Source organism: Dromiciops gliroides, chromosome 1, assembly GCF_019393635.1.
Source record: "Dromiciops gliroides isolate mDroGli1 chromosome 1, mDroGli1.pri, whole genome shotgun sequence".
Taxonomy (NCBI): Eukaryota; Metazoa; Chordata; class Mammalia; order Microbiotheria; family Microbiotheriidae; genus Dromiciops; species Dromiciops gliroides.
The window spans coordinates 554,156-577,829 of record NC_057861.1 but is presented as its reverse complement, the minus strand read 5'-3'; the positions used below and the strand labels follow the sequence as shown (position 1 = coordinate 577,829).

General features: G+C 41.7%; 2 protein-coding genes across 3 annotated transcripts in view; one reads left to right on the top strand and one right to left on the bottom strand.

Annotated features, from left to right (window-relative positions):
* The window catches only part of LOC122734514 (zinc finger protein 208-like), a 207,809-nt gene that overhangs the window by 114,511 nt on the left and 69,624 nt on the right, over positions 1–23,674 (top strand). The window lies entirely within an intron of this gene.
* Positions 731–14,891, bottom strand: LOC122733639 (zinc finger protein 883-like). 2 transcript variants are annotated; one of them, XM_043974210.1, is made up of 4 exons: positions 14,488–14,891; positions 4,615–4,741; positions 4,030–4,125; positions 731–3,130 (listed from the first exon to the last, which is right to left on the bottom strand). In XM_043974210.1, the coding sequence occupies exons 1-4, from the start codon at positions 14,521–14,523 to the stop codon at positions 837–839; spliced, it is 2,553 nt and encodes an 850-aa protein (XP_043830145.1). In that variant the 5' UTR covers positions 14,524–14,891; the 3' UTR covers positions 731–836. The 2 variants fall into 2 exon arrangements, with proteins under 2 accessions (XP_043830145.1, XP_043830153.1); XM_043974218.1 differs by lacking the exons at positions 4,615–4,741; positions 14,488–14,891 and having other exon boundaries at positions 731–3,158.

The following is a 23,674-nucleotide window of genomic DNA, read 5'->3' as shown; positions in this document are numbered from 1 at the left end:
AGGACCTCAGTTCAAATTTGGCTTCAGACACTTGACACTTGCTAGCTCTGTGATCCTGGGGGAAAGTCACTTAACCCTCATTGGCCTTCAAAAAGAAAAAAGGAACCCCAAACTATAAATAAAAATGTCTATTATTAAAAATACACATACCTGAAGAAAAAAAAAACAATTCAATAGTGTCGGGAAAATTTCTAAGTCCAAGTGAGGAATAGAAACAACAAAGTCTCCAGGCTGAAGCAAATAGGTATATTGAGAGGTTTAGTGACTCTTGAGTGGATTAAAAAAAACCCAAAAAACAAAAAAAAATCCACTCATAACTAATCAAGAAGCAACTAACCTGTTCTAATCTCATCTTCTTTACTATACTATTGTTTCCCATTTGTTATTTGATGTTGGAAACATGTTAATTAGGAATTCCTGTGCTTAGAGTTTTACTTTAATTAAAGGTCCCTTTACTTTTTGGATATATTGCTGTCACTCACCACCTAATCTCCCCAATCTAATTAAGAGTTCCCATGTAACAAATATTATCAAGATAGGAAAATAAGTCAACACATTGATTACTTTGTGATAATATATGCCTCACTTGCATCTCTAGTCAATGACCCATCTGCTCAATAGAAATAAACTGTTCACCACCAGTAAGTGAAGGGCTTTCCACATGCACTATACGTCTATGGTTCCTGTCCAATATTGAGTAAATTTGTCAAGGAGTCTCTTCCAAATAAAATTATGCTTTCCAAGATTTTATTAATGAGGTTTTCACCATAACAAAATCTATGAGGTTAAGTTAATGGTGTGATCCCTGAGAATGCCTTCCCAAATTCACTACATTCCTAAGACTTCTCTCTAGTATGTATTTTTGCAATATGTAATGGAAGACCTTTCTGAGTAAAGGCCTTTCCACATTCATTGCACACACAGGATTTCTCTGCAGTGTGAGTCCTCTGATGCTGAGTCAGTGTCGTGCTCTGTGCAAAGGCTTCTCCACAATCACTGCACTTAAAAGGTTTCTCTCTAGTATGAATGTTGTAGTGTCGTGTAAGATGTGATTTTCGAGAGAAAGCCCTTTTACATACTCGGCATTCATGAGGTTTTATTCCTGTATGAATTCTCTGGTGCCTAGAAAGTTTAGAGCCTTGACTGAATGTCTTCCCACATTCTTTACATTCATAGGGTTTTTCTCCAGTGTGAGTTCTCTGATGTAGAGTCAAAGTTGAGCTCCGGGAAAAGGCCTTCCCACAATCACCGCATTTAAAAGGCCTCTCTCCAGTATGAATTCTGTAGTGTTTTTTAAGGTATGCCTTTTCAGAGAATGCCTTTCTACATATCCTGCACTCATGAGGTTTTATTCCTGTATGAGTTCTCCGGTGCAGATAAAGTTTAGAGTTTGATCGGAATGTCTTCCCACATTCATCGCATTCATAGGGTTTTTCTCCAGTGTGAATTCTCTGATGTATAGTCAGTGTTGTCCTGTAAGAAAAAGATTTCCCACAATCACTGCATTTAAAAGGTTTCTCTCCAGTATGAATTCTGTAGTGTTGCGTAAGTCCTGACTTGTGGGAAAGGATCTTTCCGCATTCGTTGCATTCATAGGGCTTCTTTCCAGTGTGAGTTTTCTGATGTATACACAGTGTAGTCCTGTAGGAAAAAGATTTCCCACAATCACTGCACTTAAAAGGTTTCTCTCTACTATGAATGCTGTAGTGTTCTGTAAGACTTGACTTTTGAGAGAATGCCTTTCTACATATACTGCATACATGAGATTTTAATCCTGCATGAATTTTCTGGTGCCAAGAAAGGTGAGAACTTTTGAATGTCTTCCCACATTCCTTGCATTCATAGAATTTCTCTCCAGTGTGAATTCTCTGATGTAGAGTCAAGGTTGTCCTGAAGGAAAAGGCTTTCCAACAATCACTGCACTTAAAAGGTTTCTCTCTAGTATGAGTGATGCAGTGTTTTCTAAGATGTGACTTTCGACAGAATGCCTTCCCACACACACAGCACTGATGAGGTTTTATTCCTGTATGAATTCTCTTGTGCTCAGAAAGTTTAGAGCTTGATCTGAATGTTTTTCCACATTCTTTGCATTCATAGGATCTCTCTCTAATGTGAGTTTTCTGATGTATTGTCAAGGCTGTGCTCCGGGAAAAGGCTTTCCCACAATCGTTGCATTTAAAAGGTTTCTCTCTAGTATGAGTGATGTAGTGTTTTGTAAGACGTGACTTTTGAGAGAATGCCTTTCTACATATGCTGCATTCATGAGGTTTTATTCCTGTATGAGTTCTTTGGTGCAGATAAAGTTTAGACTTTGACTGGAAAGTCTTCTCACATTCTTTGCATTCATAGAGTTTCTCTCCTGTGTGAGTTCTCCGATGTAGAGTCAGTGTTATGCTCCAGGAAAAGGCTTTCCCACAATCATTGCATTTAAAAGGTTTCTCAGCAGCATGAATTCTGCAGTGTTCTGTAAGATTTACTTTATGCTGGAAGTCCTTTCCACATTCACTGCATTTAAAAACTTTCTTTTTATCTTGAATACCAGAATGTTGATTATGATCTGTCTTCCCACACTTACGCAATATATATCGCTTTTTTCCTGTATCAGTTCTGTGGTGTGGAGTATGTCCATTTTTAGGGAGGAAAGAATTCCCACTTTCATGAAGTTTCTCTTCAGCATGAACTCCATATTTTTTCTTGCTGTCAAAATTATAACTAAAGGTTTCCTGACATTTGATGAGGTTAGAATACTGCTGAGAACATGTTTGATTACACTGACTTTGGTCTGAAGACATGCTGAAGGTCTTTCTCTGAATAGCACCATGATGGAGTTTCATTACTACAGACACTCCCTGTTGCAGAAAATTGGCTGGCTCTGGGCTACAGGTTTGGCTGTATTTACTGTGTTCAGAGCCTCTCATTTCGTTGGCAGGCTCTCCTTGGATAACTTTTTCTTGTCTAGAATGTTCCTCCTCATTGTTTTGCCCTTTCTTGAACCTGCAATCATAGTCCCAGGCTTTTCCCATCTTGGAAATGCATAGATCGTTCCACAAGGATCTTTGCTGGGATAACTCTTCCAGAGAAACACTCAACTTTGGGCCTGACTCCTTGGTGTGAGGCCTGGCACACCAATCTGAAAGACAGAAAAAGTGAAAAGAATCCTTCTCCTTAGGTAAATAAGCTTTGCTCTGTGCTTCACTGCCCCCCAAATTCTGGCGTTATGAGCGACGTACATATGGTTTTCACTTCAAATGAAATGAATCCTTAGGTGTCAGAAATGTCTTTGAATTCACCAAGATTAAACTTTCATGAGGCACATTACTATTCCTAGGTAAATAGGGGGAAATTGACCCAAATAGTGAATAGTCAATACAAATGCAGATAATTCCTTACTCTCCTACAAAAAATATTAATAGATCTTGAATTTTTTTGTTTTGAGGAAAATTGAGCATTATATATCACACCTGGGAGAGACATGGGAGTGGAGTGTATGATCACTGTGTCAAAGAGCAGGATGTTATGTCTACCTCCTATTCTGAAGAAGTCCATTTGGCTTTCCAAAAATGAAAAAAAAAAAAATTCAAGTTCCATCTTCAGGATAAAAATGCTGCTGAATTCTGAAAGCACCAAGAGAATGAGATCACTTCTATTTATACCAAGTGACTTTGGCATAACAGGGGAGGGACATCATCTAAACAAACTGCAGGGTGGGGAAGAAATTATTTGTAAGATATATGGCAGGGGGGAGAGTTCATGAGCATAGGGGCAGCTAGGTAGAGCAGTGGATAAAGCATTGGGCCTGGATTCAGGAGGACCTGAGTTCAAATCCAGCCTCAGACACTTGACACTTACTAACTGTGTGGCCCTGGGCAAGTCACTTAACACCAATGGCCTCACCAAAGGGAAAAAAAAAGAGTTCATGAGCATAAAATCATGCAGCTGATCACCAATGGGTCCATTCTGAGTGGACTCAATGATGGAAAGGAGCAGAGGGGTGTCATGTACTCAATTCACCAGCATTCCCTCACTTACCTGGCCAGCAGGTTCTTAGGACACTATCCACTGGAATCCCATGTGTTTCTCCTGCCTCCAGCTGAGAGATGACGTCCACTTTGGGATCTGCCAAGCCTAGTCATGGGAAATGACACAGTGATGGGAAGGGTGAGTTAAGCAAGCTGGACACTAGCAAGCTAGGAAGGCCCAGGTAGTCTGGGGGATATAAGAGAAACAAACAGAAAACATCTCAAGGGTGATCTGGTTTGTTTTCCTGGGAAGAGAAAGGAATGGGAACAGAATGAAGTTGGATTGAGGACAACAATGAGTTCATTTGAGCCATTCAATACTGAGGTACCAGGGAGTTTTCTTGGCTTCAGATATTTGCCCTGGGACTTTAGAAAGCCCAGCCCCAGCCCCAGCCCCAGCCCCAGCCCCAGCCCCTGCCTTAGGGAACAGAGAGATTTAGTGGGATCACACAACTGGTGTAGTCAGTATGCAGACATACAAAGCCAGAGCCCTTCAGCTGGGACCCAGGGAGAACACAAGCCCCCTGCCCTTTGGCCTCACTGGGATGGGGAAAGCCTTGGGTTTGCCAGGCCTTCCTAGAGCAGCTCTCCTTACCCAGGCTGACCAGGTTCCTGTAGTTCTCCAGCATCACCTCCCAATAAAGCTCCCTCTGAGAAGTGTCTAAGTAGCCCCACTCCTCCCAAGTGAAGTCCACGGCTACATCCTTGAACATCATTGAATCCTGAAGCAACAAATCATAATGAGAGAAAAGGTACATTTCATAAAAGACCATGGAAAGAGTGGAAACAATTAAAATTAAATCAGAGATGAAACAAACTAATCTTACAGAATGAGTGTATCAAAGAGCAAATCATAAAAACAAATACTTTCATTAAAGAGAATGATAATAACAAGACATCATACTAAAACTTATGGGATGCAACAATCAGAGGAAGATTTACATCTCTAAATGTTTATATGAATAAAATAGAGAAAGAACAAGTCAATAAACTGGGTATGCAATTAAGAAGCACAGAAAAAAAAAACAAATTAACAATCCTCAATTAAACAGCAAAGTGCATCATGTGGAGTTAAAATTATATGTGGTTGTCTTATTTCTGTCCCAAGTTTAAGGAAAATTAGCTAGGGTTTCTTTTTTGTTGTTTTTTGTTTTTTGCAGGGCCATGGGGATTAAGTGACTTGCCCAGGGTCACACAGCTAGTAAGTGTCAAGTGTCTAAGGCCAGATTTGAACTCAGGTCCTCCTGAATCCAGGGCCAGTGCTTTGTCCACTGCGCCACCTAGCAGCCCCCTTATTTTAAAGTGAATTTTGAGCCACAGCCAGTATCTTCTTTTTTGCGTGTGTTTTTGTTTTTGTTTTTGTTTGGTGAGGCAACTGGGGTTAAGTGACTTGCCCAGGGTTACACAGCTAGTAAGTGTCTGAGGCTGGATTTGAACTCAGGTACTCCTGAATCCAGGGCCGGTGCTTTATCCACCCCGCTGTCTAGCCACTCCCTAGGGTTTCTAATATATTTGTTACTTGTAAATTAGAAGCTTTAGCACCAGTTTTGGGCAGTAAGCATTTATTAAAGCATACCAAATATTAGTAAAGAGAGAACACTTGGCTCAGAAAGTTAAGAAGCCTATCTAGCTACCACCAGCACACCCAAGAAAGAGCCTGTCTCTCTCTGGGTCCAGAGGAGAGGCAGCCCTCCCACACTGCTCAAAGCTGACTGCCTACCATCACCCAAATCCATTGGTTCAATAGACTTGAGGGTGGTCCATAAGCAGACAGTGCCAAGGTCAGAGTTCAGAGAACACACCCCCTAAGGGCCAGGCTCTCAGGCTGTAAAAATAGACATAAGAAAACCATTAAGTTAATAATAAATAAAAGAAGCTGGTTTTATGGGGACTAGAGGCAGGGGACCAAGAATAATAAAACAGATAAACCACTGGTTAATATTTTTTAAAATGAAAACCAAATCACTAGTATGAAAAATGAAAAGGGTGATTACACCAATGAAGATGAAATTATAGCAATTGTTAGGAGTTATTTTGCCCAATTATATGCTAACAAATTTAACAATCCAAGTGAAATGAAAAAACCTTTAAAAATATAAACTGCAGACAAAGTAAAAAACCAGCTAAATAAACCTGTTTTTATATTTATATATATATATATATATATAAAATGAACATACATGAGCTAAGAAAAACGCATCAGGACCACTTGGATTTATAAGTGAATTTTACCTAACATTTAAAGATCAATTAATTCCAATATTAAATAAATTACCTGGAATAATGAACAAAGGAGTCTTGCTAAAACCTTTTATGAAACAAATATGATGGTGACATCTAACCCAGGAAAAGCAAAAACAAAGAAAATTATGGGCCAATTTCACTAATGAATATGGATGCAAAAATCCTAAATAACATACCAGCTAGAAGATTATAGCAATATATCACAAAGATTACACCAGAGGGGCAGCTAGGTGGCACAGTGGATAGAGCACCGGCAATGGAGTCAGGAGTACCTGGCCTCAGACACTTAAGACTTACTAGCTGTGTGCCCAGGGTCACTTAACCCCAATTGCCTCACTAAAAAAACCCAAAAAACCAGATTATACCAGAAATGCAGGGCTGGTTCAATATAATGAAAACTATTAACATAATTGATTGTGTCAATTTTTAAAAATCAACAAAAATAATATGATTACATCAATAGATGCAGAAAAATCTCATAAAATACAACACACACTCCTATAAAAAAAAAACCACTTAAAATCACAGGTATAAATGAATTTTTACTTAAAATGATAGGAAGCATCTACCTAAACCCATAAGCAAGCATTATCTGCAATAGGGATGATAGCTAAAAGCCTTGCCCACGAAATCAGAATTGAAGCCAGGATGCCCATTATTATCAATATTATTTGTTGTTATACTAGAAATGCTAGCAAAGGTAATAAGAGAAAAAGAAATTGAAGGAATCAGAATGGACAACAAGGAAATAAAACTCTTTTTGCAGATGATATCATGAAACATTAAGAAAATCCAAGACATTTAACTTAAAAAATAGCTTAAACAATAATTTTTAGTAAAATAGCAGGATATACAATAAACCCACATAAGTCATCAGCATTTTTATACATCATCAACAAAGTTTTGCATTTAAACTGACCATAGACAATACAAAATACCTGGAAATATACCTGTCAAAACAAATGCAGGAACTACATGAACTTGAAATTTAAGGTGAACTTAAAAAGGAAAAAATTGGTAAGCACAGTGGAAAATACTTGTTGTACTGAAGACGCTCAGAGATGGGAATTCAGAAAAACCCCATCCTGAGAACAAGGAAACCATAATGTACATGAATGAGGTGATCCGAATTTTAAAAGGAAAATTACATGGGGAGGTGAGTGGAGGCTGACCTGAAGACAGCAGAGATCAAAGAGCAGGCTCTTTTAAGAGTCCAAGGTGGGGGCAGCTAGATGGCACAGCGGATAGAGCACCAGCCCTGGATTCAGGAGGACCTGAGTTCAAATCCGGCTTCACACACTTGACACTTACAAGCTGTGTGACCCTGGGCAAGTCACTTAACCCCAACTGCCTCACCAAAAAAAAAAAAAAAAAGAGTCCAGGGTGAGATGAAAATTAATGGACTATCTAAAAGCCATGATCTAAGAAAGAGCCTAGGCATCATCTTCCAAGAAACTGTCAGGGAAAACTGCCCTGATATTCTAGACCTAGAAGGTAAAATAGACATTGAAATCACCTCCTGAAAGAAATCTGAAAATAAATATTTCCTATAGTATTCCCAGGAATACCATAGAGCCAAATTCCAGACCTGCCATGTCAAGGAGAAAATACCGCAAGGAGCCAGAAAGAAACAATTCAAGTACTGGGGAACCACAGTCAGGACAACACAAGATTTGACAGCTTCTACACATTCAAGGATGGGAGGTCTTGGAATATGATATTCCAGAGGGCAAAGAAACTGGGACTACAACCAAGAATCACCTAGCCAGCAAAATTGAGTGTAATCCTTCATGGGAAAAAATGAGAGGACTTTCAGGCATTCTTGATGAAAAGACCTGAGCTGAATAGAAAATGCAACTTTCAAATACAAGACTCTAAAGAAGCATAAAAAGGTAAACAGGAAAAAGAAAACAAAAGGGATAGTAAAAGGTTAAACTGTTTGCATTCCTACATAGGAAGATACTTGTAACTCATTGGAACTTTCTTGTTATTAGGGCAGCAGGATGGAGTTTATTTGAGCAGAGAGCACACCTGTGACTTGAATATGAAGGGATGTGAGGAAGTAAATTATTAATGGGGTTTTGGGGGGACCCAGGGACCCCACTTCAGAAAGTGTAGTTCTTAGAAACTTTAGCTAATCCCTTCTGGGACCAGCCCAGAGGTAAATCAATAGAAATGGAGATGAAAACCACACCTATTTGAAAGAGCCTTTGCCCTCAGTAGGTCTCTCTTTCACTGGATCCTGATATGCTAGAGCTCATTTTAACATGGCCTCCCCTCAGATCACATCAACCAATGAAACTGAATGAATCTAGCCAATTAGCTTTGATCAGTGTGCAAGAGCCACCTCTACTGGAAGGGAAGAAGAGAGACGAGGAGGGGAACACCATTCTGGGTCCCATGCTAAGCTGGGAAGGTTGTCCACTTTGTGAGAATGAGGAGAACATCCTCTTTAGGGGTGAGAGATGAATGCACCGAGAGAGATGGAAAGGAAGAGGTGGAATGGAGTAAAGTACCTCATACAAAAGAAGCAAAAAAAGCTTATACAGTGCAGGGGAAGATGGGGGAGGTGCTGGAGAGTGAGGGAACCTTACTCTCATCAGAACTGGCTCAGAGGGAATAACATACACATTCAATTGGGTATAGGAATCTTACCCTGCAGGAAAAGAGGAGGGAAATGGGAAGGGGGTGGGGGGGTGGGTGTGACAGAAGGTAGGGCAGATCAGGGGAGAGGGCAGTCAGAAGCAAAACACATTTGAGGAGGGACAGAATGAAAGGAGATAGAGAATGGACAGGATGAAAGGAGATAGAGAATAGAGCAAATGTCATGGGGAGGGAATAGGATGGAGGGAAATACAGTTAGCAAGAGTAACTGTGGGGCAGCTAGGTGGCGCAGTAGATAGAGCACTGGCCCTGGAGTCAGGAGTACCTGAGTTCAAATCCGGCCTCAGACACTTAACACTTACTAGCTGTGTGACCCCAGGCAAGTCACTTAACCCCAATTGCCGGACTAAAAAAAAAAAAGAGTAACTGTGAAAAAATTTTGAGGCAAGTTTGTCTGACAAAGGTCTCATTTCTCAAACACATAGAGAACTGAGTCAATTTCTTTTCCAGACAAAAGGTCAATTCAGAGGCTCCCAAGACCTTACTGTAAAACATCTTTATCATAGCATAAAGTAAACCAGAAATTTCAAATTTTGTCATGTAAATTGCCTTCAACATATTTCATAGTCAAGATTTTGGTAATTTTTGCATGTGGTTTGCAAGACATTAAACAGAAGCAGCAGCTTTATCAATAAATGGAGCCAGTTTTTCATCTCTCTTGGTCAGTCCATGTGTCACGTGAAATAAGAGTTATCTGGACCATTCAGGGTGGAGATTCATCTTTTCTGCTTGTAGTGCAACTGGGGACATAAATCCAAAAGCCCGATTAAAATTTTTGAAAGAGAATTCTTTATATACAGCATCTCTTTCATTTAATTCTGACCATCCTGATGCTTTGAGGTCATGTATAACTTGGTTCCTTTCTTCTGCTGTTAACCAAGGTAAATGTTGTAGGAGATATGGGGAAAATAAGACATTAATGCACTGTTGATGGAGTTATAAACCGATTCAAACATTCTGTAGAACAGTTTGGAACTATGGCCAAAGGGTTATAGAACCATGCATGCTCCTTGACCTAGCAATACCACTACTAGGTCACAATACAAAAAGAGATAACAAAGTTAAAGGTCCTATATATACAAAAAATATTTATGTGGAGTCAGGAGGAACTGAGTTCATATCCGGCCTCAGACACTTGACACTAGCTGTGTGACCCTGGGCAAGTTACTTAATTGCCTCACCAAAAAAAAGAAAAATTATGGCAGCCCTTTTCTGGTGTAAGGAATTTGAAACTGAGGATTTGCCCAGCAACTGGAGAATGGCTGAACAAATTGTGGGATGAGATTATAATAGAACACTATTTTGCTGTTAGAAATGATGAAAGGATTTCCTTTCAAAACATCTGAAAGGTTGACTATTCCTTTCTCTCCTAATTTACCTATGGGATCACCTCTTATGTCTACATCATGTATCCATTTTGACCTTATTTTAGTATAAGGTGTAAGATGTTGGTCTATGCCTAATTTCTGCCATACTATCTTCCAGTTTTCCCAGTAGTTTTTGTCAAATACTGAGATCCTATCCCAGAAGCTGGAGTCTTTGGGTTTATCAAACACTACATTACTAGTGTCATGTACTACTGTGTTTCCTGTGCCTAGCCTATTCCATTATCTTCCAATTTATTTCTTAGCCAGTACCAGATAGTTTTGATGACTGCCGCTTTATAGTCAAGCTCCACGTTTGGTACGGCTAACCCACCTTCCTGTGAATTTTTTTTCATTATTTACATGGATAATCTTGATTTTTTGTTTTTCCAGATGAATTTTGTTGTTATTTTTTCTAGCTCTATAAAATAATTTTTAGGTAGTCTGATTGGTATGGCACTGAATAAGTAAATTAACTTAGGTAGTATTATCCTTTTTACTATATTAGCTCTGCCTATCCATGAGCAATTGATATCTTTCTAATTATTTAGATATGATTTGATTTGTGTGAAGTGTTTGGTAGTTGTGCTCATAGTTTAAGTATACCATCATATCATCTACAAAGAGTGATAGTTTTATTTCCTCCTTGCCTATTCTAATTCCTTTAATTCCTTTTTCTTCTCTGATTGCTAAAGCTAACATTTCTTGGACTATATTAAATAATAGGGGTGATAATGGACATCCCTGTTTCACCCCTGATCTTGCTGGGAAGGCCTCTAATTTATCACCACTGCATGTAATGCTTGCTGATGGCTTTAGGTAGATACTGTTTATTATGTAAGAAAAGCTCCACCTATTCCTAAACTCTCTAGTGTTTTTATTAGGAATGGGAGTGGTATTTTGTCAAAAGCTTTCTCTGCATCTATTGAGATAATCATATGATTTTGGTTAGTTTTCTTATTGATGTGGTTCATTATGTTAATTGTTTTCCCAATGTTGAACCAGCCCTGCATTCCTGGTATAAATCCTACCTGGTCATAGTGTATTATCCTGGTGATCACTTGCTGTAATCTCCTTGCTAATATCTTATTTAAGATTTTAGCATCAATATTCATTAGCGAAATTGATCTGTAATTTTCTTTCTCTTTTTTGGCTCTGACTGGTTTAGGTATCAACACCATATTTGTGTCATAAAACGAATTTGGTAGAACTCCTTCACCTATTTTTCCAAATAATTTGTATAATATTGGAATTAATTGTTCTTTAAATGTTTGGTAAAATTCACCTGTAAACCCATCTGGCCCTGGGGATTTTTTCTTAGGGAGTTCATTAATGGCTTGTTCAATTTCTTTTTCTAATATGGGTTCATTTAAGGATTTTAATCCCCCTTCAGTTAACCTGGATAGTTTGTATTTTTGTAAATATTCATCTATTTCATTTAGATTGTCAAACTTATTGGCATACAGTTGGGCAAAATAATTCCTAATTACTGATTTAATTTCCACTTCATTGGTGGTAAACATCACCCTTTTCATTTCTGATACTGGTAATTTTCTTCTTTCTTTTTTTAATCAAATTGACCAATAACAGTTTATGACCAAACAAGAGAGAAAGAATATTATAAAATGCAAAATGGATGATTTTGATTACGTTAAATTAAAATCTTTTTGTACAAACAGCAGCAGTGCATCCAAAATTAGAAGGGAGGCAGAAATGTGGGAAACAATTTTTATGGCCAGTAATTCTGATAAAGGCCTCATCTCTAAAATATATAGGGAACTAAATCAAATTTATAAGAATCCAAGTCATGGGGGCAGCTAGGTGGCGCAGTGGATAGAGCACAGGCCCTGGAGTCAGGAGTACCTGAGTTCAAATCCGGCCTCAGACATTTAACACACACTTACTAGCTGTGTGACCCTGGGCAAGTCACTTAAACCCAATTGCCTCACTAAAAAAAAGAATCCAAGTCATTCCCCAATTGAGAAATGGTCAAAGGATATGAACAGGCAGTTTTCTGATGAAGAAACCAAAGCTATCTATTCCCATATGAAAAAATGCTCTAAATCACTATTGATTAGAGAGATGCAAATTAAAACAATTCTGAGGTACCACCTGACACCTATCAGATTGGCTAAAATGACAAAAAAGGAAAATAATGAATGTTGGAGAAGCTGTGGAAAAATTGGAACACTAATGCATGGTTGGTGGAGCTGTGAACTGATCCAACCATCCTGGAGAGCAATTTGGAATTATGCCCAAAGGGTGATAAAGCTGTCCATACCCTTTGACCCAGCAATACCACTTTGGGGTCTTTTTCCCAAAGAGATCATGGAAAGGGGAGAGGGACCCACATGTACAAAAATATTTATAGCTGCTCTTTATGTGGTGGCAAGGAATTGGAAGTTGAGGGGATGCCCATCAATAGGGGAATGGCTGGACAAGTTGTGGTATATGAATACAATGGAATACTATTGTGCTGTAAGAAACGATGAAGCAGGAGGAGTTCAGAGAATCCTGGAGGGTCTTGCCTGGGCTAATTATGACTGAGATGAGCAGAACCAGAAGAACACTGTACACAGTATCATCAACATTGAGTGTTGATCTACTGTGTTGGACTATATTCTTCTCACCAATGCAATGGTACAGAAGAGTTCCAGGGAACTCATGATAGAAGAGGATCCCCAAATCCAGGAAAAAAAAACTGGTATATCGATACTGAATGAACCATACTATTTCTTTTGTTTTGGGTGCTGTTGTTTTTCTATTTTGAGGTTTTTTGTCATTGATTTTTCTCTTATAACATGACTAATGCAGAAATGTTTTATGTTATTATATATATATATAAACACATATCAGATTACCTGCTGTCTAGGGGAGGGAAAAAAATCTGAAATTGGAAAGCTTGTATAAACAAAAGTTGAGAACTATCTTTACATGTAATGGGAAAAAAATAAAATACTTTATTTAAAAAAAAAAGAATGATGAACGGAGGCAGCTAGGTGGCTCAGTGGATAAAGCATCAACCCTGGAGTCAGGAGGACCTGGCTTCAAATCTGGCCTCAGACACTTGACACTTACTAGCTGTGTAACCCTGAGCAAGTCTCTTAACCCCAACTGCCTCACCAAAAAAAGAAAGAAAGAAAGAAACGATGAACAAGATGCTTTCAGAGAAACCTGGAAAGACTTACATGAGCTGAGGCAAAATGAAATGTACTGTATACAAAGTAACAGCAATTTTACAAGATGATCATCTGTGGATGACTTGACTATTCTCAGCAACACAATGATCTAAGACAACTGTGAAGGACTTATAAAAACTGTGATCCATGTCCAGAAAACTGATGGAGTCTGAATAGAAACTGAGGCATAATTTTATTTACTTCCTTTTCTTTAGTGTTTTTTCTTCTAGTCTGTTTTCTTTTACAGATTGAATAATATGGTTCTTAAGGGGGGACGGGGAAGAGAATTTGGAAAATAAAGTTTTTTGAATGGATGTTAAGGGCAGCTAGGTGGCCCAGTGGATAAGGTACTGGCCCTGGATTCAGGAGTACCTGAGTTCAAATCTGGCCTCAGACACTTAACACTTACTAGCTGTGTGACCTTGGGCAAGTCACTTAACCCCAATTGCCTCACTTAAAAAAAAATTTAAAAAAAAAATCTGGCCTCAGACACTTGACACTTACCAGATGTGTGACCCTGGGCAGGTCACTTAAACCTCACTGTCACACAAATAAATAAATAAATAAATAGATAGATAAATGCTAATAATTGTTTTTACATGTAACTGGGGGGGGGGGATACAAATTCTAGATCTATTCCCCCTCCCCAGTTATTATAAGACACATGTATTATTACAATGTTAACGCTCCACCCAGGGGTGTGTTATAGAATGTGCATGAGGCTCACTGATGTTCATTAAGTAAGCCCAGTAGCATTTTGGGGACAACTGGAGAGTACCAAGAAACCAGTGTGGGCTGGTACGCTAGTCTTCCTGATTCTGGGGAGAAATCATCCTTGTGAGACAAGGACTGATTCAAGGGCATTTTGTGGTTGTCCTGTGACCTCCTTAGGTAAGGGTCAGATTCAGCTCAGCAGGACAGAGGCCGCAGGGGCTTGAGCAAAGTGACCTGCTGGCTGAGAATGTTTTATTTCTCTCACCTGAGATACCATGTCAGGGAGAGGCCAGGGCTGCTTACCTGGGGGGCCCTGGGGGACAGGAGCCCGGGGCCCATTCTTCCCTCCTTCCTCCTCCTTGCTCTGGCTTGTGCCCAGGCCCGTGGGGTCTCAGGGGGCTGAGCTAGAAAGGAAAAGGGAGCCGTGGGAGGGAGGGGTCGGCCCTTGCCCCCTCCCAGCTCCCAGACCTCCCTGGGCCTTGGAAATGCCCACAGTCCTCCCTGCTCCAGGGGACACCAGGAGGAGCTCCTCTCTTTCCAGGGCTTGGGGCAACTCAACGTGCATTGATGAAGTGCCTACTGTGTGCCTCACTGCATTCCAGGTGCCAGAGATGCCAAGGACAAGGTCCCTGACGCCCCCACCCTCCCTAGGAGTCCTGGGAAATGCCTGGTCTTAGGAGGAGGGAGGGGCGGTGACAGCTTGGGGGGGGGTGAGGAGGGGACCCTGGGCGGGGGCTGGGGGGAGGGCTGCAGAGCTGAGGCTGGGGGGCTCCTTTCCTGAGGGAACAAACCCTAAGAATGCAGGGGGGCAGGGGCGTGTGAAACCCAATAAGGGAGGAGGGGGAGCCCCAGGGGATTTGGGAAGCAGGGGAGGGGGAGATGGGAGGGGGCGCAGAGAAAGGGGGAGGGCGGAGGGGGAAATAAGGGAGGGGGCAGGGCAGCCGCACTCACCCCCGCCAGGGGCCACGAGGCTTCGCCCCATTTCAGAGAGTCCCCAAGGAGCGGAGGGGAGACGTGGAGGAGGGTAGGGGGCCAGGCGGGGGTTCCCGGCGCCCCCAACCCCTCTCTTCGCCGCCTCCCAGACCCAGGACAAAGAGCAATAAACCCAGACCGAGGTCTCGGGAAGCCGGAAACTTCCGCGTCTGCGCAGACGCTCCCTCAGCTAGCGCGGTGCCCATTGGCTGGGTCAGGAGGGGGCGGGGCGTCAGCCACAGACCCTGCTGAGCCCTCTGGGAGAGGAGGAATCGGCTCCAGAGGCGCCTGCGCATTCTTCACCTTCCCCACCCCCAACCCTGTGCAGTAGGCCCTAGGAATTGGAGCCAATGAGAAGTGCCGCTGCTGCTTCTTCCCTCCCCCACCCTTCCCCCATTGGCTCCCGAGGGCCGCAGCGGGTCATCACCTGGGCTGGGTCTTGTACCGACCCTTCACTGGCTCTTCCTCCAGCTGCCCCTTCTGCCCGTCCCTTGGGCTGCTCGCGGGGGTCTCTCCCTCCAGCCCCTCGACTCCTGTCCCTGCCCGGGTCCCTTGGTTCTGGGTGTGAGAACAATGCCCTCCCAATGATCCTCGGGACCACGGGATGTAGCGAGTACCCGCGGCTTCACCTGGGGGTCTGCAGCGGGCCAAGCTTTTGTCCCCTGGGCCCTGGCGCAAGGTCCCGCCCCTCGGTCCCCACTCGGGGAGGACTAGGGAGTCACAGCCTTCCAGTCCATCCTACTTCAGGGATGTCGAATATTAAAATAGAGTTTTTTACATCTGCCTGTCTCCTACAACAGTTCAGAGAAATCATCTTTAATCTCTCCGACAAAATTAAGAAACAGATCAGAGAAAGTATAATATCTTATTATATCTCCTACCAAAAAAAAAAAATAAAAACAGGTCAGAGACAGACAGAAAAAACATAATATCAATTTGGTATTTTGTCCCAAGAAGAAAGAAATGACACATGATCATGTGTGGAGTCTCCCCTCCCAAGAGAGCCCAAGGACACCCTCTTTCTGAGGGTATATAAGGTTTTCTCTGCTCACTGGTTACAGGGTGATGTTGGTTGATGTCAGTGTATGATATGATTATGGATTTGAGTCAGATTAAACTCTGACCATGGGGTCTGGAAGGTACCCAGACCTGCCCCAGTATAGTTTGTTAGAAGTTTATTGCTTGTCAAAATTCTCACTGTCTCCTTTAAGTTTTATTGCCAATTAACAGTATTTTTACTTCTGCTCAGTCTCCCCACTTGTCAGCTACATATTAGTTTTGTCTGCAATCTATCATGTGTCAGAACCCCAGTCAGTGGGTCAGGGAGTTTGCCCACCAATTCAATACTCGGGACTCAAGAAGAAAGGATGGGACTAGGCACAGAATGCAGCCATTGAGTTGAGACCAGATGTTAAGTAACATTGTCTCTTTTTCTCAGAGCAGAATCCCCTTGGCCTTGGGGTCCCAACAATGGATTATTCTTTTCTTCCCAACATAGCCAAAGATAAATTTTAACCCTGTCATCCTTATCTTTAGAGACAGGGGCCTGGAGAGGGGAGTCAGTGGGAACTGTGAGATGTGAAACATCTGACTCTCACTCCCCTGTTTCCTTTTCCTTTGGTTTGACCTTGTTCCCCCTCCCCTTTTCCCCCTTGTCCCTGGAACACGTATGCATGTCTCCATACGCACCCTGGGTGAGACAGGATTGGATGTTAGATTGTGAGCTCATCCACCCTAGGTGTATGTGGGGACAGTCCTTTTCAAGATTACTATAAAAACCTAGAGGATTGGGCATATCTTTGCAAGACTTCAATGTGTAATTGGGTTTTGCCCGTCCTCATGAGGATGTAATAAATCTGTCTCTGCTTGACTTGGTGGTCTCCTCGAGTTATTTGGGTAAACTGAGGCAGTTTGCTCCATACAGGACCACGGGATGTAGTGAGTACCCGCGGCTTCACCTGGGGGTCTGCAGCGGGCCAAGCTTTTGTCCCCTGGGCCCTGGCGCAAGGCCCCGCCCCTCGGTCCCCACTCGGGGAGGACTAGGGAGTCACAGCCTTCCAGTCCATCCTACTTCAGGGATGTCGAATATTAAAATAGAGTTTTTTACATCTGCCTGTCTCCTACAACAGTTCAGAGAAATCATCTTTAATCTCTCCGACAAAATTAAGAAACAGATCAGAGAAAGTATAATATCTTATTATATCTCCTACCAAAAAAAAATAAAAACAGGTCAGAGACAGACAGAAAAAACATAATATCAATTTGGTATTTTGTCCCAAGAAGAAAGAAATGACACATGATCATGTGTGGAGTCTCCCCTCCCAAGAGAGCCCAAGGACACCCTCTTTCTGAGGGTATATAAGGTTTTCTCTGCTCACTGGTTACAGGGTGATGTTGGTTGATGTCAGCATGATACAAATTGACCTAAAACAAATACTATAATGATGTAGGAGGCAAAAAGGGCTTAAGAGAAAAACCCCACCCCCTCCCAATTGAAAAAGAGAAGGGGCAACTAGGTGGCACAGTGAATAATGCACCTGCCCTCAATTCAGCAGGCCCTGAGTTCAAATCTGGCCTCAGACACTTGACACTTACTAGCTGTGTGGCCCTGGGCAAGTCACTTGGCCCTCATTGCCCCATAAAGAAAAAGAAAAAGAGAGGAAGAAAAACCAAAATTCTTGTAACAAATTGGATAGTCAATGAAAACATAATCATGCATTGGCCATGCCTCAAAACATTTATATTCCTGCACCTCAAATCCTACAGTTTTCTGCCAAGAGAGGGGCAGGATGCTTTATCATTAATCTCCTGGAAGTATGGTGGTCCTTGCATTGATCAGAATTCTTAAATTTTACAGAACTGTTTGTCCTTACTATATTATTATTTACATTGTTCTGCTGGTTCTGCTTAATTTACTTTTTTTTTCCTTTTGGATGCATAGTTTATTAGAAAAATTAATGAACAGACTATAAAATCAAGTGTTTTAGCATTATATCTAACTCAAAATTACTTTTGTATTTTTCTTTTTATATTGAACTTCTAATTTTTTTTCTTCAAGTATATGTATTTTTAATGATAAACATTTGTATTTAATAGTTTTGCATTCCAATTTTTTAAAAACTTTTTTTGGGGGGTGTGGGGTAATCAGGGTTAAGTGACTTGCTAAGGGTCACAGAGCTAACAAGTGTCCTTCTGTTATGGGAGGATTATGGGCCCCGGTTACCCCAATAGCTGTCTGGGGAGGTCAAGGAAATTTTTCCTTGAAACCCCAGTTTTCCCTTGAAATCAAGTATGCCTCTCCTTGAGCTCAATCAAAAGAGATAAGTGGCACTAGATCGAACTGAGCATGCTCAAGGACCACCACCCTGTATGCTAGTCCTCCTGACTAACTGGATGAGGTAATCCTGTTGGGAGTGACTATACCAGGAGAAGACCACCTGGAACCACCCACCAGCAGGCTGCTGGGACCCATCAGGACAGAGTTAACGCCCATAACCAGATTGCTCAGGAACTATCTCTCCTACCCCAGCCCAACTCCAGAGAACTCCCAGCCCCTCACGCAATAAGGGACATTCTTAGCCGCGCCATCTGAACCCTATAAAAGGGCACTCCCTGAGCTAGTTGGGGAGGAAAGCGTTTTGATTCTCCAAAACCTTCCTCCTGGCCAGTTTCTCTTGTACCCTAATAAACCTGTTTTTTTATTCCTAATTAGGACTTGCACGAGAGTGTAATTCTTTACAGAGGAATCCTAAAGACCCACATGCTTCCTCCCCATCACTTCCTTTCCCTTCTGAACATCCTGAGCTTTCCTCACAGGGTTAGGGGCAAAGGACAAGCATTTTTAACCACCTACTATGTGCCAGGCATTGTGCTAAGTGCTTTACAGATACCTTTTGATCTTGTAGTTTTAAGGGAAGGAGGCTGTGTCTTTCAAGGTTGGAGAGTAGGTGGGACATGGAGTGTCCTCAGGGTCAGTTTGACTGGGAGGTAAGAGGTCCCTTTGGAGTTGGGGGGTGGGGGATGTATTAAGAGGAGGGAGAGCTGAGAAGCAGAAGCTTCCTCTTTAGCCTCTGTGGGGGAGGGGGCAGAACTGATGAGCAGAACCAAGAGAACACTGTGCAGAGTGATAGTGATGTCATTTGATGAAGAACTGTGAATGACAACCTTTCTCAGCAATTCTTTTCTTTTTTTTTTTTAAGTGAGGCAATTGGGGTTAAGTGACTTGCCCAGGGTCACACAGCTAGTAAGTGTCAAGTGTCTGAGGCCGGATTTGAACTCAGGTACCTGCCCCCTTTCTCAGCAATTCAATGATCCAAAACGATCCCAAAGGACTGACTAATGATGAGGCATACTATCCACCTCCAGAGAGAGAACTGATAGTGAGTGAACACAGACTGAAGCAGGTTACATTTAACTCTTTCATTTTTTTTTGAGTTTTCTTATACAAAATGGCTAATATGGTAATGTTTTATATAATTGCACATGTATAACATATATCTGATTGCTTTCTCCCTCTGGAAAGGGGTAGGGAAAAAAGGGGTAGGGATGGAGGGGTACAATTTGGAACTCAAAACATTCAATAAAATGTCTATTCCAAATTATTTAATGGCATTTTATGCAGGAAAAACCTGCCAAGGTTTGTTTCCAATATGTAGAGATGCATGTTTGAAGCATTAATATGGTTCATTGTGTAGTGATGCCCAATGATCATCGTTAGGCATAAAATGATGCTATTTAAAAGGAAAAGACTTTTGCTCGCCATCAATGCTCCAAGTCTCTCACCAATCCACGTAATCCCCCACCTACTGTCACATTCATCTACTCCAGGACACCTCTGATCCTGTCACTGCCCACTCAATAATCCCTCTTCCTATTGACTCCCTATTACCAGGATCAAATAGAAAGTCCTCTGCTTGGCTGTGAAAGCCCTTAATGATCAGCCCCTCTCCTCCCTTCCCAGTCCTTGTTCACCTTCCTTTCCCTCCACGTGTGTGAGAATCAGTGGTACAGGTTTCTTTGTTGATTGACGAGCAGCATCTCCTGACTCCATGTTCTCTCTGGCTGCCGCCCCTCCTGCTTGCTCTGGCTTCCCTGAGGTGCTGCCTAAAATTCCTCCTTCTCCAGTCTTCCTTACCCTTTCAGCCTTCCCTCTCTCGATTAGCTCCAGTTTATCCTGAATATGGTGGGTTTGTAGAGGGTTGTTCACATGTTCTCTTCCCCATTAGACTGAACTCCTTAAGAGCAAGGCTTATCCTTTGTTATTCTTGGGTATTCCTGATGCTTAGCATAGTGTCTGGAACATACGAGGTCCTTAATGTTTATTGACTAGGAAAGAATTCATCTTGGACGCCCTCAGCCCACTTTAGAGGCTTTCAGGAGAGTTCTATCCCTCAAAGCTCAAAAGTGTCTGAGGCTGGATTTTAACTTAGGTACTCCTGACTCAAGGGCCGGTGCTCTATCCACTGCACCACCTAGCTACCCCAAACCAATTAATCTTAATATTAATTCCTCAAATGTGGGCCTCTGGGCATCCCAAAACCCATTATTTTTTCACAAACCCCCTGTGCTTTGTTAAGAAACATGGTTTGGGGGCAGCTAGGTGGCACAGTGGATAAAGCACTGGCCCTGGATTCAGGAGTACCTGAGTTCAAATCCGGCCTCAGACACTTACTAGCTGTGTGACCCTGGGCAAGTCACTTAGCCCCCATTGCCCTGCTAAAAATTAAAAAAAAAAAAGAAAGAAACATGGTTTGGGGGAGCTAGGTGGCACAGTGGATAGAGCACCGGCCCAGGAGTCAGGAGTACCTGAGTTCAAATTGAGCCTCAGACACTTAACACTTACTAGCTGTGTGACCCTGGGCAAGTCACTTAACCCTTACTGCCTCATTAAAAAAAAAAAAAGAAAGAAACATGGTTTCCTGGGGGCACCGCAGTGGATAAAGCACCAGTCCTGGATTCAGGAGTACCTGAGTTCAAATCTGGCCTCAGACACTTGACACTTACTAGCTGTGTGACCCTGGGCAAGTTGCTTAATCCCCACTGGCCTGAGCAAAAAACCAAAACAAAACAAAACAAAAAAACATGGTTTCCTTAAATGAAGCAATAATATTACAAATACTTATAAAGCATTCTGTGATAACTAACAATGTCAAGGGGAACGAAAAGAGAAGAAAATTTGAGCAATATATTGACAAAAGAACTAAAGGGGGCAGTCCCCTTCAGTAGGTGGATATTACAAATAATGTATTGTTAAGGGGTAAAATTCTAGCTAGTCTGTCTAAAATATCTAATGAGTGGTCGCCAATAAATTATAAGCTTTAGCAAGAGTTAGACTTTTAAGCATTTATTAAGGAGAATAAGAATTTTGGTAAAGAGAGAGAAAGGCCTAGATTCCTATCTATTAAAGGGAGAGCACATTTCTAGCTCCGCTCTCCACCAGAGTCCAAAGGACAGAGCCCGAGACTGAGCGCCAGTCTCTTCCTTCCTCCTCCCACTAGTCCGCGTCACTTCCTGACTCCTGAAGAAAAGACTCCTGGTCTTGCCCTCAAAGACCTTCCCTTCATGGGCAGAACTCTTCTACAGTAAGTATCCAGCAGGTGGCGTTATTCCAATCGTTACAGTATACAATAGGAAAAGGAAAACAGGAAAATGTCCATTTAAGTCTTTGGAAGTCTTTTCTCAGATGATTCTTGGGATGTCAGTTGGGTTTGGGGGCTTCTCTGTCTCTATTTATTTATTTATTTTGGGTGAGGCAATTGGGGTTAAGTGACTTGCCCAGGGTCACACAGCTAGTGTAGCTAATACAAATCCCATGCTGTATCTTTTCCAGGGGAGACCCCTGCATTCTATAGTAGAGTTTGGTAATTTTAGTCCCCATATTGCGATTAAAAATCTGCCTTACTAAACAAAAATAAAAATAGAAAATTAAAAAAAAACAAAGCATGAACATGATCTTATAAAATTACAGCCTAAAATTGTATAAAAAACAAAGTTTTGGGGCAGCTAGATGGCGCAGTGGATAGAGCACCGGCCCTGGAGTCAGGAGTACCTGAGTTCAAATCCGGCCTCAGACACTTAATAGCTAGCTGTGTGACCCTGGGCAAGTCGCTTAACCCCAATCCCCTCACTAAAAAACAAAAAAAACAAAGTTTTCCTCCTGACAAAAGGTGATTGGGGAAAGAAAACACCTGCTGTAAAAGCAGGAAGAACAGCCCTTTGTTGATTTAGAGAGACAGGCACATAAAATCAGTGAAAATAGAAGAAACACAAACATAGAATTTCTTACCCAGCTTGTTTGCAGATAAGATCAGAAAATTTCAGGATCCAACATGCCCTTTGTCCTCAGCCAAACTGTGGCATTTCAAATTATATGTGGTTGCCTTATTCTGTCCCAAGTTTAGGGAAAATTAGGTGGGGGTTTATAATATGTAGTTACTTATATGTTAGAAGCCTTAGCACCAGTTTGGGGCATTAAGAATTTATTAAAGTATATTAAATAGTAGTAAAGACGACACACTTGTCTCTGAAAGTTAAAAAAAGGACCATCTACCCTAGAGGAAAGAATAGGGCTCAGTGGAGGGGGGAGGGTTTGGGGGGCTTTGGTGTCCCCAAATCCATGTTATTTTCTCACACAAGTCATCCCCCTGTTGAGAAAGGGTCAGGGTTAGCTAGGTGGCGCAGTGGATAGAGCGCTGGCCCTGGATTCAGGAGGACCTGAGTTCAAATCTGACCTCAGACACTTAACACTTACTAGCTGTGTGACCCTGGGCAAGTCACTTAACCCCAACTGCCTCACAAAAAACAAAAAACAAACAAAAACAAATGCTGAGAAAGGGTCAAAGGATATGAAAAGGGAGTTTTCAGATGAAGAAATTAAAGTTATCTATTGTAATATGACAAAATGCTCTAAATCACTATTGATTAGAGAAATGCAAATTAGCTTCCACACTCAGTTATTCTCAATGAGGCTCTGTGAGTGCTCTTGGTTACTCTCAGCTAGAATCTCTTGGAGGCATTCTTGGTAGCAGAGGACTTGGAAGAAGCAGGCCAGGTTGAGTTGAATTCTCTCCTCTAGGCTAGATTAGCTTTTTCTTTGGTTTTTGGTGGGGCAATGAGGGTTAAGTGACTTGCCCAGGGTCACACAGCTACTAAGTGTCACGTATCTGAGGCTGGATTTGAACTCAGGTCCTTCTGAATCCAGGGCCAGTGCTTTATGCACTGTGCCACCTAGCTGCCCCTAGATTGGCCTTTTCTAATCTTTCAGAGACATGTGTGCTCTCTTTATTAATATTTAATATACTTTAATAAATGCTTAATGCCCAAAACTAGTCCTAAAGCTTGTAATTTATAAGTAACAAATATATTAGAAACCCCAGCTCATTTTCCCCAAACTTGGGACAGAAATAAGATGACCACACATATAGTTTTACTAACTACAGTTTTGGCTACTAAGAAAGGGGGTGCCGAACCCCTCACTCTTTTTATCTTCTTTCAAAACAAGTTGGGTAAGTAATTTTAT